Source organism: Papilio xuthus, unplaced genomic scaffold, assembly GCF_000836235.2.
Source record: "Papilio xuthus unplaced genomic scaffold, Pxut_1.1 DF825928.1, whole genome shotgun sequence".
NCBI classification, from domain to species: Eukaryota; Metazoa; Arthropoda; class Insecta; order Lepidoptera; family Papilionidae; genus Papilio; species Papilio xuthus.
Window position 1 is genome coordinate 1582102 of NW_013532721.1, and position 19230 is coordinate 1601331.

The following is a 19230-nucleotide window of genomic DNA, read 5'->3' on the forward strand; positions in this document are numbered from 1 at the left end:
ATTAAATGTAATTTTGATACTCGTATCATGTGATAGTCCTTTGAAATCATTTCACACTTTCTTTAACTAAAGAAATTTATTAATATAAGCTGCTCTTTTAGAGGGTTAAGTAAAGAATATATTATGTAAAAATAAATTTACTTATGTAAACCGAGAGATAAATTATGTAAATACAAAAATATATTTAGTAAAATTTCGTAGTACTCTTTTTATTTCATCAGAAACACCTACGCAGTGTTCAGGGAGACATCATTTGAGATAATTTTCAAAACTGAAACGTCTATAAATTCGGTGCCAAAGTGGACTTTCCGGAAAGTCATTAAAAGTTTGTTGTCTGAGAGGTGCTATTCTTATTGATGTTCGACGAAAACGCGACCAAAACAAAATCAAACGCTAAGCTACTTCACGCAAATTGGAGGATATTCATGAGAATTATAATAAATAAAAAAACATTTAATTTTGCTTTAAATAGAATATTTATCGAAAAATTAAGAAATAACAATGAATTTATATTTTCCCAACCAAAATCAAGAAATGTAGTAATACAGTAAATTAGCATGAAAATGATTTCAGAATTCTTTTAGACATATTAAAGTAGAATTTGAGTCATCGAGCTATAAGAAAAGTTGTATGACACTATTCCTTTGTCTTAAGGTGATTAACCTTGAGTTACGAACATACCAACAAAATGTACACATTTCCTCGTGATGATGGAAGGAAATAGAATAAGCATCTTAGTACGTACAAGAGTCACATCAGATTTAGGAATTGGTACGAATAGAAGACACAATAATCAAAACTTTGTTCCATACATTTAAGCATTATATGCTGTGACTTTTAGTTTCTTTTGTTAGGTGTAATAAACTGAAACTATTATTCGTTTCGTCGTTATCGATATTCACCCTAATCTACTCCAGTTTTAGGACCAAGAGAGTCTTGTATGTTTATTTATTTTTATTTGAAAATACATATAAAATAGTTTAGAGATAAAACAAATTATTATTACTTTTATCTCACTATTTTTGTTATCGTGTGTGGATGATAGTGTTTTATTTAGCCCCATGTGGTATTTGAAGGCTTTAGCTCATATAGCGGCAATCAAACAGACCGCCCGCTAATATTATTGCGGGCTTCGGTTCGTGACGGCTGTTGCCAGTAACTTTCCACAGACGTGCGTGGTGCAAATCTCATAGCAAATAAGCGCCTCGTTTAAGCTGCAATGATGTTTACTTGCTGTATAGTTCGTTCGTCATTTCATTATGGGCGCGTAATCTCGGATTGTGATGAAAATAGAACGGATTTACACTACAATTAACAATAGCGATGAAGAAGGATTAACTACATAAACAAAAAAAACCGAGGTAACTATTATACATAAGTCACAGATCCCGTAGCAAAGATTTAAGACCAATCGATAACATCATTTTGATACTGTTCTTTAATTTCCTATTCGTCATCCAAATGGCACCTTAACATGGGCACCGTTCGGACTTAAAGGAAAATTAATTAAACGTTATTTTTTACTTTCTATGTAGTTTGAAGCAGTTATTATAATTGGGTATTGTGTAGTTACCGTATTAAAACTAAATTCCAACTATGAATCAAAACTTTCTTATAATTGATAAATAAATTGATATATGTATTTGTCGCACCACAAAATATGAAATACAATTATCGGATGAGAGTTTTAGCAAAAACGATAAAGAAAGTAGAGTTTGACTTAGGTACCAAAGTCTGAAAACTAGACTACTTATTAACACGCAATAGACAAAAGACCCATAGACTATTTTGAAAAACCCTTTACTGAATGAGGTATAATTAAATATTCAACCAAGAAGTAAATCGATAATGAAGACATTTCATAACGGGGGAATTTTGCCTCAGTTTTCTTTGTAGATATTATACGTAAAACGTTTTCCTTAGTATATGAGTAACGTTGTAATTGGTAATGCAATCTGTGGCGGATGTTTACCCGCTGTGATGATCGATATAACGAACTTTGGATAAGTCACATTTTGCTTTAATCTACGTATAAACATACTTTTCGTGGTACTTATCCATCACTCTACATTACGAAACAGTTTAGTACGCGGAATACACGGCATTGATTTGGCGCCAAATATGCACGAGTCTAGTGACGCTTGTTTTTATTAACAACTAATAAATTTGCTGTCTAACGGCCTTTGTAATAAATAATCTATTATAGTGTAGCTAATTGATGTAGTATGATATTTATTAAAATAAAATGTTAAATACACCCTATTTACTCTAAATATTAATATATAAGAAGATCGAATATCTTTTATTGAACGTGTATTATGAATCCGAGATTTCAAAATTAATCTTTAGATTTCTGTCTTGATTGTGACGTCTGACGCACGAAGATAAAATTGTTAACGTATTTTCTAAATACAGGATAATAATATTGGAAAAATCCTTAGTGGGATTTTTATACAGAAATACGTTTCGCTGAAAATATTTAAAGTGGAATAAACTAAATGTTATTTCCACATAAAAAAAAATTACATTTCACAAGTTGAAATTTACAACAAAACTTGTGAACATTAAAAGTTCATAGTTGTCATAGATTTTATTTACCAAATACTTTGTATTAATACTTTTTATTACATCTAAGCTACGAATAAAATATACGATTGTACTCGGAGAGATTTAGTTAAATAACGTCTCTACAGTAAATAATAATGAGTCTAACCTTAAGAGACGCCATATCGGACACGGACCGATGTGTTTGAATAGTCTCCAGCTGATCCAAACACCAGTCCAACTCCTCAACGGTCTCCAATGCTAGCTTCATGTAGGCTTCGTCTGTAACAAACAAAAATATACAATTTAAAAACAGTTCCAAACATTCATCATTTCAAAAGCAAGTAAACTAGCTGCTAATTACCAACATAACGCTGATGAACTCTTGCAATAGTCTAGTATCGTATGCGAATGTTTAGATGGATGTTTAATAGAAGGTATTTCAAGAACAGTTTAACTGATCTCTATGTGATTTGGCATAGATGTACCATAGTCTGGAAGAATATATAAGCTACTTATTAAATCAGGGATAAAAGTATAAATTGTATTCATGTTACTCCATTTAAGATTCTTTCAAATATTTATAAACTCATTTTTACATCCTACTTGTAGCGTAACTAGGTGAGCTTATAGTTTAACAATATAACAGAGTTATAAAAATATTATATAGTGCATTCAACTCTATTTAAAAAGTATTTATAATTGAAAAACTCATCATATAAGCTTTTCAAGTAGTCGCTCGAATTTTTGTTTAGAGAGAAAAACTTATTGGATTCTAAAAATATCCGCTTTAGCGCCAGTTCAAACATGAAAGAGATGCGAAGTAACTCAAGCGTATGCATACATTAATTTACTTATGCTTGAAGACGAGCAAAAGAAAAAACTTTTAAATAATTAAAAATACATTTAGTATAAAGGTTTATTTTTTAATAAAAAGGATTTACTAGTCTTATATATGACTACTTATTAAAAGATGCGCCTTCATTTAAATTCATAGTACATTTCTTTAAAATCTCAGAACTCCAGTCATAACCCATTGACACAAACTATACGTAAACAACATACAAATAAATTTATGTTCAGGAAAATACGTTTAATGATTACACTGATATTTAAGGAATAATTAACCTTAAATCAACTATGATGAAATTAATGTCTGAACAATTTGCAATATCCTGGTACTAAAAGAAAAAAAAATCGTTAAAAATTTCAATAAATCGTACAGAAATGTTTTGTAATTACGTTTAATCACGTTCCGTTTTATTGACTGCAGTAATTTGTGTTACAATTAACATTTTTTCAACTAAAGCTTAAACGAGAGCGACAAAAGAAAGGTGATCTGCTTTCTGTAAATGATACCACTAAAGAAACAAGATCTTATAATTGACAGTATTAATTACACAAAGCGAAGATTTTAATGATCTTTGGTCTCAGAATGTTGATATTTATGACAGAAGACAAATTAATGTCACAACTGGTGGCAAAAACATATTGATATGATCTACTTTTTAACAGACTCATTTATGGTTACGATAATAAAATATGACATCAGAGACTTCTTTCTTTAAAATGATTCTGGGAATGATACTCTGTTCATTCCCTGTTAAGTTTCGTGCTTATAGCATCTAGCTGACGACCAAAACTCTGTCTGCACAAAATGAAAAAACAAATCAATTAGTAACCTTTGTGTTCTTCTAGACTTTATTCTACGTCTATAATTAATTTCAACGAGATCCATGCAGCACTTCTGTAAATACCTTCTAACAAACATCCATCCATCACTCCATCCAAATATTCGAAGTAAGATTTTATTGGCATGAGACTAGATCATTTTTATAATGTTTTAAGTTTCACGAAAATTGTTTCAAGATTAAGGCAAAGATCAAATTTCGCTTTATTACGATATAATACGAAAGAAAATATTAATATCGCCTACGGGCATCGCTAAAGCTTCTTATTTAATGAATAAAAAGTAAAATATTGAAAACAAATTGCTATTTTCATCTAATATTAACTCTTAAGCTTTAGCAATTATGTTCATTCGTGTAATGCGATTCAACGCCCACAAATATGCCTGAAGCAAATTAATTATTATCTTAGTAGTTAAAATATATTCATAATAATACATTTTGTACTTTTTTATGGGGCGATTGATAAAATTCTAAGGATTATTTTTGACGTAATACAATACAGTAATTGTATTTGTTTTTAATACATTTTACTATTTAATATTAAAAATGTGAGAGTTTAGATTGATAAAGGTTTGTTATTACGTATGTCCAGAACGACTCAAATTCTTTTGAGTAGAGTGTTTAGAAAAGAAGTTGAGTCATTCTGGGCATACGAGCTGAAATTTGGCATATATGTAGATACACAACCTGAAATTACGATTAAGTAAATGGAATATAATATTTGCTATTTTTCACACAGTAAAATCCCTTTCATAATTCATACAAAGATCATTAAAAAATTACAGTTAACTCACTAAACAATGATAAGGTTATAGGTAGATTACACGAAGAGAACAGAGTTGATTTGTCATCCTCGGTACACAAGTCATATGCCAAGTTCTAGTAAAAATTAAATAACATCCCAGAATAATCGATATTCTCATTCGAAGATGTACGTACGAGGTCCTGATAACACGACCTTCGCTGATTACGTTCAGTAGTCGGTGGCTGCCACGAAAACAATGCGTGATCGTATAGGATTAATAACAAACATTTCTTTTCAATTGTCTTAAACAAAACAAAAGACAGAGTAATCATGTTTGGATAATTAAAGAAACAAATAAGTAATTTAATTTGTACCAGATATGTAGATGTAAAGTATTTTATAAAATCCATTCATCTATTGAATATGGTTTGTTTTTAAACATAAAAAGCGCACTATAACACTATTTAAAGAAAAAACGATTTACTAATCTCCTTCGAGGATGAACTGGAATGTAATGACACGAATTTGTCCAGTCGTATATGTTCTTTAAAACGAAAATTACCTAAATACGAACCCATGCACGTAGAAACTAACATACCAGCGAAAAATATTACCCCCCTGTGTCAATTGGGCAAAAAGGCATTGGTTTTATGTCAATCATATAACGAGAAACTCATAAAAAAGAATAAGTTTCTGTGACTGTAATGAAAAGAGGAAACATTCTAGAAAAGTCGTTTTTCTTCATATAAATAGATGACCTAGTTTATTAGAGCAATGAACTCTTTATTCCGCGGGAGAGCTTCAGAAATATTAATGCATTCACACAAAACATGACTTATCGTTTCATAATGAAAGAGATCTCTTCTAGTGCTGAGAATGCTTTGAACAGAACGTTAAAAGATTTCCATTGGCACTGTTCGTATGATATATAAATAGTATTGTTTATATTTTACTATGAAAAATATAGACGAAACGCAATATGTTCTAGACAAAACAAGAATTTCGACAAACACATCAATCACAGATGTTCAGATTGAAGTTTTGAATGAAGAGTTAAAACTACGCAGCATTGAAAATTTTACGTTGTATTGAAAATAACAAACAATTTTTTTGACTCAAAGACTACCTATGGTGCTGTAAAATACAAAGTGTTGCGCTTGCGCTCATTCAGACTGGTCCTGGTTAGGAGAGTCGCCGACATTGAATGTAACGACTAGAGTCATGTAAAACATTTTCCTAATCTCATTTTTAGGAATGAAGTTTAATGTTACACTAGTTGTAAATAAATACTGATATCTAATGTTTACAGTAACGTCATCAAGATGAATCGAGTGAGATAGTAACGTCACAGCGTGACGCGATCTGATAATGGCCAGATGATTTGTAAAAATTAATTTATCGAAAGATAATTTCCGGAGAAATTTGTACGCTAAAGTTTTACACTTAAAACTCATCAATCATTTTGTCGATATTTTATTTAGAATTTTCAATAGTAATCAATAGTTTCTCTACGTATTTAGTAATTTTTCCACACTTCACAAAACATGTAAGCGAAAGCTTATAATTTATATGAAGATAATGTTACTTATACATACGAGTACATACTCGTTTTTACATTACTGTTTTTTTTTTAATTTTATTCAGCGTTTACAAGAATTAAATAAATAGAAATATGACGAGATATTGTACGCTTGAAATATATTTTGTAATATAAATATTATGTTTTCATAGTCCACAATATCACAAGGGTTCGTTAACTTCGTTGTGGCAATTATTAAGCAAGTCATGTATCGCAGACGACGTAGTTTATGACTACATACACATATGTAGTTATTAAATAAAACAAAGGTGCCTAGTTTGGCTTTCTAAATTTAGTTTTCGAAACCAAAGAAATATTGTTATCTCATATTTGTCAATGATTATGAGAGGGATGACGATATGTTTTATAAATAGATTTTGGTCTCGGAAACCAACGATAAACGCGATAGACTAAACGTTGATTTGCTGAGCTAATTGCATTATTTTATAATGGAGATTTAACTTTTTATTGTCCAAGTTATCTGACCAATAATTTAGGCCAACATTAAAACAATACTTGTAATATCTACTTACTTTTGAGATATGACCACAATAACTTTTACGAAGCCCAAAAATTAAACACAGAATAGATTTCACTTAACTTTACAATACAGTCACATTTTTTTATCGAAACGACACTGACCGCACTACCATCAAAAGCATGTCTTAAGACACAACTATACAATAAGTGCTATTAAGCTATTAGTCGTTGTCACCTGTAAACAGATGCCGTTAATTGCCACGTGCCAATTCGGTTGTCACGACTTGTGTATATTTTCCAATATGTCCGTCTAATCAGTAAGTCGATTCGTACGGATTCAGACACACATCGGCTAATTTAAATTACCAATAAATTTACAAAATTTACAAGTTTTGAAACAAAACCATATATATTTCGTATAGTTACAACGTGAATACTAGGCATTAAAAATAAGTCTAAATTTACTACGTACATTCTTTATAGTTAATAAGGCTTCAAACTGGGTATGTGTCTTATAAGACACATATATGTAGTAATTTATGGTAGTGTATTTAGCCTTTTTCTTTGACTACGGAGTTACTTTTCTCAATTTGCACTCAAAGAGCGATAACACAGAGACATAAATAACTTGCAGTGTCTACATAAGAAATATGAATATGAACATAGTTATTTTTCGATTGACATCAACGCCATCTAGTTAAACATTGTTGTACTATAGTTAAAACATTTAGTAAGTTTCGTGCTTTTTTATTGAATTTACTTTAACTGTTATCATGATGATATTTTAATTACCGCTAAACTTAACTTTTTTGGTTTTCCTCTATGTTTACTATCTAATATAATGAAGATAGCAAATAATAATGTATTAGGGTACAAGAACGAAAGTTAATATGATTACTATGAATTTGATATTTTAGAAATCGTGCAAATATCTTATCATTTATATCATCTAAAGTTTACGAATATAAAACTTATGTATTATAAGAAAACGTTAAAGTAACTCAAATTCACCTCCATTATTGCGTATGTAAATCCAGAGTACAAAAGTTGTTAAATATTTTCACTTTATTATGCCAACTTTTCTAAAAGTAACTTCGAGTAAAAGTGGAAAATGTATGTTAAACAGTTTTGCTAAGTCCTTGATTTACGTTAAAGGCGAAGGGGAAAGCTTTGAAATAAGCTATTTTATTGGACCGGTCTTAGACGAGATTGTTTAAAAGTAACAAGGCGCTTAATTGAAAAACTAAACTGTTTACTTTCAAGTTTTATAGGCTAGCGATAAAGTCGATGCAGTCTTTCTTAGCTGAGAAGTTTTCTTTATTTTTTCAATTAATAATATTTTAAAGTAGATTTTTATCAGATTATTACGTAATAAGTTCTTTTATAATTAAATAAGTTGTAATTGATGTACATATTTTATAACAAGATTGTTTTAAATAAATAATATATAGGTAGATGGTTTCATCACATGTCAGTGTCTGTTTACAATCAATTTGTAATTGATAAGAGTGGGTGAGTAAACTCAACGTTGTATAATATTACACGCAAAAAGTCGATGAAAGCAGATTACTTCATCAAAACATTCTTATCGTAAATAATAAATCAATGATGGTGTGTTGATTGAGTGACAAAGATTTGAAGGTTCTGAGAACTTTGATTAGGTTTTCCTGTTCATTTCAAATAATTTCTTAAAGTATAAATTTAATCATTTTCTTCGAATTAGAAATGTGTTACAACTCATATTTTGTTAAATCAAAGCAACGGAACATTCTGTTTTTGTTTAATCATAATTGTAATTTATATGCCATTAAAATAATTATTATCATCGTTTGATTTATACTGAACGTGTAAATAACTGACATGTGGCGCCATCTATCCTAAAGTAAAGCAGTTAAACCTACGATGGCAAAATCACTTTAGGCTTTACTTGAGAAGGCTTTTGTAAGTTTATACAATAGCGTTTCTGAGAATAATGTCGGTTCTAACATTATATAATATGCTAACTTGGTGTTAAATGTCCTACACTTAATTTTCGATTAAAGCTTTTCAGCGATATTATAACAAAAGCGTAAACTATTATTATTATAATTCCGTAGTCAATTATACGATAGAAATTATCAAAATATCTAATAAATATAATGATATATAGATAAGGCGTTGTTTACTTCTTTTATCTGTATCTAAATCGTCTTTGAATTCAAGATTATTTTACTTTCAAGGAACTTAAGCAATGAAAATAAAAATCTAATCATATTTCTTTAATCAATCATCTGAAGAAGTTTTTCATTTTGTTATCTTGAGTTGTTGAATAAATTGTTTGATTGTCTACTAAATATGATTTATTGTAGTCATTCATAGTAATCAATAATCCATATTAGCAAACTAATATATTCTAATACATAGGATGTAAAATATAAAGCATATGGAAATAGTTTTTTTTATAGTAAAGTTCCAAAAAAATATTATATTATTAGTATTTGAACCTAATGTATTGCGCACAGTCTTTACCTTTTAAAATGAACCATAAATTCAAGTAAAGTTATAGACCAAGTTTCGATTGTAACATTGTAGAAATATTACTTTAAACCAGGGGTTGCCAACCTGTACATCGCAACCCAAAATATATAAATGCGATAAACATAAGGTAGCGGTAGGTGTTCAAACGAAATGATCACACTAATATAAATTAGGTGTTAATTAAGATTAATTCTCACCTTTTATTTCCCTTTTAATAAGATATGATAATAAATTAGTATTGAACTTTGTTCCATTAAGATTTGAAGAAGTTCCTAATTAGTAAATCGCACAGGGTTTATAATCAAGTTGGCCACCCCTGATTCATATTGTCTGAAATAACCGCAAGAATAATAACAGTCATAGTAACTTAACTTTGTTTATTATCTGGCAAGTGTCAGTCAGAATGCTAGGAATGGTATCAACAATCAGGTGTTTCTTGAAAATATTCAACTAGAGCAGGTTCATTCACGCAGTTCAAGTGATGTATTCTAAAATATCTATTTTATATACGCATGGTCATGGCGAGTTTGCATTCTTTTGCTCAATAATTTGCGTTATTTTTATACGAAAAAGTGCGAAATTTCTTGGTTGAAGATAAACACGACTTTTGGGAAATGCAATGATTGTTTTCTTTAATAAATTTCAACGTTTTGAGGGTCAATTATTTTGGAATGAACTAAATGTTCATAAAAATATTATAACATTTTTTATCGTGGCCACAACTTTTAGGATAACGATGTTTAGGAAATGAATACTTATAAATGGTTTAGGGATCTTCTATGTAATGTCGGTATGTAACTAAAGCAATTTTTATAAGAAGTACCCCACGTGGAAATAGTCGTCGAATAAAGCGGAAGTGAGCTATAGACACTTAATAGAAATAACTAAAACAATAACATTTCAACATTTTCATCGCAAAAGGTTCTTTTATAAGTTACGTAAGAGCAAGTTACGCTATCAATTTAGCCAGCACTTAGCGAGTGTAAACAAAGCTATTCTTGTTCCAGTGACCGCTATTTACTATTTTATGGAACGATGCTATTTTGTCAATGAGTAAACCTATTTACTTAATAGTACATGAAGCTCATAAACATCTCTATTAAATACTAGCTGTTGCCTGCGGATCCGTCCGCGCGGAATTAAAAAATATACAATTAGTAGCCTATGTGTTCTTCCAGACTATATTCTATATGTACGTCAAATTTCATCTATATCCTTAAAACAAACATCCATCCTCCATCTAAACATTAGCATTTATAATATGAGTAAGACTACATGTAATAAAATAGGATACCTACTAAATATGTTGTTGAAAAGAAAAACTACATATTTTCCCTTATATTTAATCGATTTTTAACAGTTAATATGTAGTGTTATTTTATAAAATTTTACCATTTAACTCGTTATTACTAAGTGAATTTAAATGTTAAACGCAAATAATATAAAAAGCGTACTTTCTGAATACTATGCTATGTCTTTTATAAAAAACTGATGACTAAAAAGGGTCTGTTTACATATTATTTCTTTTTACATATGTTTTAATATTAATGAGGTATAAAGAAATGTTCTTACCTCCTGGATTAAAGTTTTTGGGCTGCGGAGTAACAGCCGTAGCCACCCCCGAGGACCTCCGCGATCTGAAACGATACAAAAATCATATTTGAATAACGTGGAAATTTATTACTATCACGTGTACTCTATTGTACAGTACACGCAAAAATTTTAAAACTAAATAACCAAAAAGATTGGCTTAAAACATTATCGACTTATTCATGGTTAAGCAAACATTTAGCTTAATAATTTTTATAAATGTTAAGTTAGAAGGATAACAAGATCATACTTAAAAGATTATTAAGTATTGTTGAATTTGAAATATAAAAATAAAAAGATAAAATTCAAGATATATAAACAAGCTTAAAAGATTAAAGGTAAACATCTCGGGTTAGAGCGGGGAAGCTTCCGTCCAATAAAATTATTTACTTTGTAAAAACTGAAAGCTCTCTTTGAGGATTTTTTTCGTTAATTCAAAGGTCCGTTTCGCAGTTTCTAAGTGGACATTGAGTAGGGAAGAATACTTGATTTTAAGTTGTACTTGTACTTGTCATGTTGATAAGGAAATTTATTTATAAAACAAAATTTTAAAGATTACACTGAATTTTACAAAAATTTATTGCAAAAAATACTTGTATTTACGCATAGACTAGGCGATTGCACGATTTCATACCTTATAGAACCTAATTCACTTTATCAATCACTCTTGAACAGGTCTTGGAATTCCGTTTATGACGTCATAAATGACATTTACGACTTTCATGCTTTGCTCCGATTGAGATTGTCCGCATTGTAATAGCAATTGACTGATACATGCTTTGACCTTTAAGGCAATTCATTCATCGTAAGGCTGACCGTAACCAAGTACTTTTCGTTCATTATTAATATTAATTATGTAACAAGGGGAGTACCAAGCGATTTCGATATGTTTATTTTACCCTTTTCAACAATCCGTGTATTTATTCATAGAAAACAGTATAACAATTAATTTGCGATACAAAAAAGGCTTGCAATCGATTGTTCTAAACGAAATAAAAGTAAAATTGCAATCGCGTAAAACGTGCAATGCGAACAATGCTCTTTCTCTAACGAATCATGTCGGCGCGTGACGTAGCCGAGCTGTGACGTCGACGCCGCGTTGATGCGGAAATTGTGTTGTACCTACGCAATATACCAGCCAGTTATTAGCAGAGTTTCGTTACTCTTTGTTAGACATTTTTAAAAGCTTTTAAAAATATTAAAATTGAAATTGATTTACCTTAGAATGGATTGCATTTTAACGATTTTTCTGAGTCATTAAAAGTTTTAATTCCTAAAATTTGTTTATTTTTTATGAATTTAACATCACTTGTATCAATATAAATAATAATATTTTCAAGATCTTGTATACTATATCGTAATAAGAAACGTCTCAATATTATTATTGTTAACAGGTAACATGTATAAAACATTGATTATCTTTACAAATTGAGACTCTACTAATTGTTTTTCCTTATTAGTCGAGCATAGAGAAACATGAACAATTATATTGTCTACAATCATATAATGATATCATCTCATAACAGATCAAAAACAACAAATACAAATTTTATAAATCACGTTTTGTAATAATTTATTCTCTATCTAGTTCCTATTTCATTCTATTCAGTGCCTTGTTTATATCCCTTCTCTATTTTTATACAATATCGTCTTATCCCTTTCTTCTTTGATAACTTTGTATGATGGGTAACATCGTAGGTGAGCTTATTATTTAACATCTTTTATCATATAAACTATAGCATCGATTAATAAAATATACTTACTTTGCGACGGGTACATTTGTGAGGGACAAGAAGTTGTTGCGAACGCTGCGCAGACTAGCCAATACCTGCGCGAACGGAGTCACGATCAAGTCTTCGCCGTGGCTGTCAACAAAAATTTATATAATTAATGACTGGTTTGAGTATTTATAAATCATCCTGTATCTATAAAATATAATTCTTTCAGTATTGTTCATGTTCATGTGTAGTTCCTTAATATTAGGCGAATAAGTGTTCCTTTGTTTTTAATTCTATAAAAAAATATCATGCTGTATCATGAATTAGTATTACTTGTAATATATTAGGTAAATGATTAAGCAGGAAAAATGTTAAGTATGGACTGAACAAAGGCGTAGTTTTATGTTTTGCGCAATTCGTTATATTGACTCCTCTAATGCAAACAAAGAACAAGCTAGATATTTTTATTTTTTAATTAGTTAAAACTTTTAATATAATAATTCGATGATTCAATTCAATAAAATGATTCGATGAATGTTTTCTGATCATTCGGATACATGATTGAATTGAATTGATTGAAAACATTCAATGAATCATAAAATAACCAAAGTATTACTGTTGCTAAAAAATAATAAATTTCATAAAGCTTATTTTAAAGAGATAAATGAATAAAATAATAAGCTAAAGTTATACCAGATATATTAAGTTATAAATGTATTTATGAAATTTTAGTTCAATCAATATCATCCAGCTTAATTATAAAATGTTATAGTTCTTGAATAATGAAAACGACTCTATGCGATTTACAAATTAATAAAAATAATTTGAATGGTCTTGGTAAATCGCGGATTATTTACATAAAAGATTTTAAAATTAGCTACGTAAAAATATGGAAGCATGATTTTAATAAAATTAAGCATAGTTTTTAGTATTAACGATTTTCTATTTTCAACTATATTTTCTTACTTGAGTAATTACAAATATGTAACAATGGTGGTAAGCAGCAAACTACGAAAGTCCCGCTATTAGCAAAAGGGAAATTGTACGCTACATAGGTTCTACAGATTCTTAATTTCGGGAGTTTGAAACATTATTCGTTGACTAATAGTCGTGTTCTGTTAACCCACACTAGCATGAACATGATTAGTACAAATTAATGTTTTTTTTTTTGAACATTAAATAATAATAATACATTCTGGTAATATTGGTAAAGCCTAAAGGCTTAAGCACTATCTAGACCTAATATTATTACAATATTTCTGAGATGCGCAGGTTTTCTTAGGATGTTTCCCTTCACCGCGGAGCCCGTCATAAATCAGGATGCAATATCGCAATTACCAATTTCCTCGGCGCCGGAGCTCGGCACCGAGCTACGTATATTGCTTGTTCGCGTACTGCGCTATATAATACGACAGTTAAAAAGTTGTTTATCAGTTTATTTAATTTGTTGAATATTACGAACAAAGCTCTATGTTTCCTGCGCTGCAGTTGGGCAGAATTTTTCTTTTTTTTTCAGCAGATTTTCTTTCATCGTTTATCAATATAACGATTCACAATAAATTTTTACTGTCTCGTAAATCCTGGATGCTTTAGTAAATCTTTTGGTAGATCGAACATAAACGTTGCAGCCAACATGTAAAGTCGTAATTTTAAAAACTCGTAACACAAAAGCAGTAGAAAACAAGTTCAGTCATGATATTCGTATAACAGCATAAGTAACTTTACTGTCGGATTCATACGTATAACGAATAATTGATATGAAAATTACACAATTTATGGGTTAAAAATATTCCTGATATTGAAAACATTGAACTTCTTATGATCCTTTCTTAGAAATTGGGCGGGCCCTAGATACATTTTCTTTGATATAAATAAGAAATTATTACAATTTATTATCATGAAATCTTATTCTACAAAGAATTTATTTTACCAGAATTTCTTAATCGCGGTATTTTAAGCTGATAAATATAGCAACTTAATTTGCTGGTACCTTAACAAAAGATTGTTCTACCGATTGTTTAATAGAACTTATTTCACAAAATAAATAAGGTTTAATACCGAGACCGTTTTATTTTTATTGTGAAAATAAAGCAGTTTACCGAGGACGATCCGGCGAGGGGATTTAGCGTCTCGTATTGTCTTGCCAACATCAAATAAAACTTCTAAAGGGGTTAGAGATAATTGACACTTGTGAGTTTTCATTGTTTGTTTAGCTTCTGGAAAATGATACGCCGCGGCATCACGTAAATATGATATAAAGGAAACAATTCTTTTTAAGACGTTATTACAATTGAAGCGCCAATAGCCTAATGGTTAAGGATACGGAATCCGATCACGAGGTCGGGCGTTCGAATCCCATCTGACTATTGTCGTAAACCATATCCTAGCACAAGCATAGAGCTTAGTTAGCTTAGGAATGGTACAAGAAATATTAGTAAACTTAATTTAATTGCAAAAATAACATAATTAAACATCCAAAAACATTGTAGTCCAGTCACAATGTCAGGAAATTTATGAACAAAATAGATTGGCAACATTGGGGTACTTTTTTAATTTCTTATTTTCTATTACCTATCAAATAAATTAATAGAGTATACAATGTAGTTAATGGTAGCAAGTTATAAAATAACATTAAATTTGTTACACACTAGTTAGTAGGTACAGAGTAAGCAAGATGTTTGTGCCTATGCGAGTATTGGCAAACGTTGGCAATGCCCTTGGAGCCAATAGCTGCGGTGAGTATACATACATACATAGTATACATATTATAGTATACATATGACAAAGATCTGCGGTCAACCGATGCGCATTATATTCCGCGTATTAATATTGTAATTAATCTATTCTTGAAAGACGAGACAAGACTAGATATTGATAAATATTAATAAAATAATTTACAAAAATAGAATAGAATTAGAAGATTTTATAAAACTGAGATTCAAGGAAGAAGACAAGCAAACATATATTTGCAGATATTCTGCACAGCTAAATATACGAGTAGTTCAAATATAACTTTAACAGTGACAAATCATATAAAGTTACAAAGTTTCATTCAAACATTTCCTTTACTATGACAAGTGTATATTTGAGGATGACAACAGCACAACAAATTATGAAAACGTAAATATAGATAGTTAATTACTATCGTCCTAGTGTATCTAAGATCATGTGAGTGTTATACGGACGGTCAAATTGGCGAGCGAGCCTGGATGCTTGCCCAATGCCCACTAGTACCAAATGAAAAATAGATGTCATAATCATAACCAAGGAATCTGTACTGAAAACAGTACGCGATCACATGATGTCTAGTAAAATTGTAAATAAGAGGAAATAGTACAAGAAGAACAGAAAAACATAACTTCATCTACATAATGGTACATTGAATAAAGAATACATACAAAGCTTATCAAATCTCCTTCGACGAAATAAAGGGGAAAACTGTATAAAAGAAGAGCATAAGAAACGAGCTAGTATATTTACGAAAGTATACGTTGCTGGAGCCGACAAAAGAAAATAGATCGATGGCCCACATTCAGCAAACATACATTTTCCCGGCGTCTATGTGAGCGGACTGAGAATAGTAAGTGGGTAATAATCAGTTACTCACTTAATATAAGTGATAAACTGATATTGTTTGCCAAACTGTCCCTAGGGATATTGAGAGGGTCGTTTGGGAAATATTGCCTTTGTAAATTGTCAGAAATCTACAAGAACATAATCAACATTAAGACAATAGCTATTAATCACTTTATTCCGTGTTTTGGTACAACATATAATATTTGTAGTAACCCCTTAATCTTCTTTGAATTGTTTTCGTTAGCGCAGGTCTATTGAATTACATTACATTCATCATCATCAGCTCACTATCACTATAGGTCCCCACAGAGTTGCTTGAAGCTTACCCAAGTTAGGGGTTTCGTTGGTTGATTTCACAAATAGCTTTGAATTCAGCAACATATTATTTGTTGGAGGTTTTTGAAACAGGCGCTAGAATGATGAACAACAATTGAACATATAAAAGAATATAAGATCACAAGTATGCCGTAGAAGAGAAACGCAATAAAAAATCTCAAAAGAAGTAACTCGAGATAAAAACAGCAATACTGTTATCTTGAGCAGATCGTTAAATCTAAAAATAGTAAGGCAACGGTTATAAAACTCAATAAAGGCAATTGAAACTCTTGTATGTTCGCAAGGAATTTTACTTGCGACTTGAGGATTAGCAAAGCGGAAATAATCTTAGTTTAACCTTTTATTACACTACACCAGGTAAGATTGTGATGGTTAGACAAAAATACATTTCTAAATATACAAACGAATAAATGTTCTTTAAATTAACGTTCTGTCAGTCGGGAAAAATTCGGAAAATGTAATTTCTAGTTAATAAAATCCACCTCATCAATTTACTATACACTTATAAATATGTTCTCAGATTAAATATATTCGGTTTCATTTAGGCTCGTTTAAAATCGATTAAAACATAATCGATTCGATCATAATGAATTTGTACTTTATTGATTTGTCGGACACAAGATAATAAAACTGGCTAATTGACCTTAATATGTTGATCAGTGTACGTCATTGTTAATTAAGACTTAGGTAGGAGAGTGAGTTTAGGAAATTATTGCTATTTATAAAGACGTTTTTAAATTGAACCTTATTAGACTTAATTCAATGCGATATTAATTGACATGATACACTGGCAGTTATAATAGGCAATTCCTATTTTATAAAATGGGTAATTGGATAAAATAAAATTGAAATATAGCTTAAGAAGATGATAATTATAAAATGTAACTTATTAACTTACTCACACACCTTAAACGTAACTTTAATTTCTAAGTTGTTTTTGTCTAACAAAATAAATGCGAATGTTTAGATGGATATCCAGAACCGCTGAACGGATCTCGATGAATATTGGCATGCATATAGAACATAGTCTGGAAGACCACATAGGCACATTAGTACATTTTTTTAAATTCAGCACGGACGGGGTCGCAGGCGACAGCTAGTCATAAATAAAGATACTTTACTTAATTAATATAATTGTAAATTCATAGAGTTCAGTGTCGTATTAACTGTTATTGGCAGTAGGATATCAATTCTAATTCAAGGGGCATTATTGCGACAAGGGAAAGAGCCAAATCACGTACAGAAGCTAAAACTGAATAAAGCCTAATTCCGATATTACGACGCTGCTTATTGAGTTGGGCACGAATCATTTTATTATTGTGCTTCGTTACTGCGAACCAGTGGATTGATTTCATTATACATTTTTCAAGAAAAATACTCGATATTTCTAAAAGATTTACGGATCTAATAAACGCTTAACTATTTTTTTTATTTTTTTTTTATCTTATCTACGCTGTATTAACAAAGTTAAAAAAATAAGGAACACAAAAGTCTTATTAGTATTGCAAAACTCTATTAAATCTTAGAGCTGCGAATTTTGTACGTTCTTAAAAATAGCTAAATATTAAAATAGATTAATTACAGCGACTTCAATTAATTTGATAACAGTTTATCTATACTAAATACTAGCTCACCTCATTTCCATGTATGGCTTTATTTGATGAAATTTAAAAAATATTGAATATTATTAGTTTAATTCATATTTATTTCATTTGACAGTTAATGATCAAATTTGACAGACGTCAAGTTTTTACTTTTAATTTTTTTTATATGGATACGTTTTATAAACAATATAACTTTGTCATTTGTAATATAACCTTATTTATAGTCCAAATAAACACTACGTATTCACTAATATTAGCACTGAAAGCGTCGACATCAAGATATTAATAAAAAAACTGCTTTGATGTTTTTATTATTTTCCAACCTTTTTATATTATGTAAAAGCCTTTACAACGAAAACAACAAAAGAAGTATAACTCGTGGAAAAGGCTTAGAGGTAATGTCTAAAATTGCCACAATTTATAAGTCTTATATAAAACTAGCAATTGCCCGCGACATCGGCCGCGAGGATTTACTAAAACTATTAACTCTTATTGTGGCAAGATTTCTTTTTTGAAGAAAAGCAAAAAACTAAGTTAAAAATTATTTTATAGTGATCGTATATTTTTATAAAGTTGTATATATGGCATAATATACAAAATGAACATAAGGGTTAATAAGCTTATGTCACCTGGTAAAGTGTAACTATATAACAGTGAAAGAATTTTTTAAATCGCTTCAGTTGATTTGGAACCTATTCTATGAAAACAAGTAAACAAACAATCAAATCTTTCCTGTTTATAATATTAAGTATAGATCATCATTTGCCATTACTATTTTTTCGTTAGCAATTCAAATGTCGACCCACTTTACGTCTGCTTTTATTTGGAAATCTTTATATTCTTTTTCGGT

The 19230-nt window shown here is 30.0% G+C and overlaps 1 protein-coding gene across 7 annotated transcripts in view; it reads right to left on the reverse strand.

The window, feature by feature from the left end:
- The window catches only part of dnc (phosphodiesterase dunce), a 204712-nt gene that overhangs the window by 22346 nt on the left and 163136 nt on the right, over positions 1 to 19230 (reverse strand). For all 7 annotated transcript variants that reach the window (XM_013322380.1, XM_013322379.1, XM_013322383.1 and 4 more), the window contains 3 exons: positions 12910 to 13011; positions 11129 to 11193; positions 2714 to 2826 (listed from right to left, as the gene is read on the reverse strand). In XM_013322380.1, coding sequence (XP_013177834.1) covers positions 2714 to 2826; positions 11129 to 11193; positions 12910 to 13011 — 280 coding nt within the window. The remainder of the gene's footprint in view (positions 1 to 2713; positions 2827 to 11128; positions 11194 to 12909; positions 13012 to 19230) is intronic.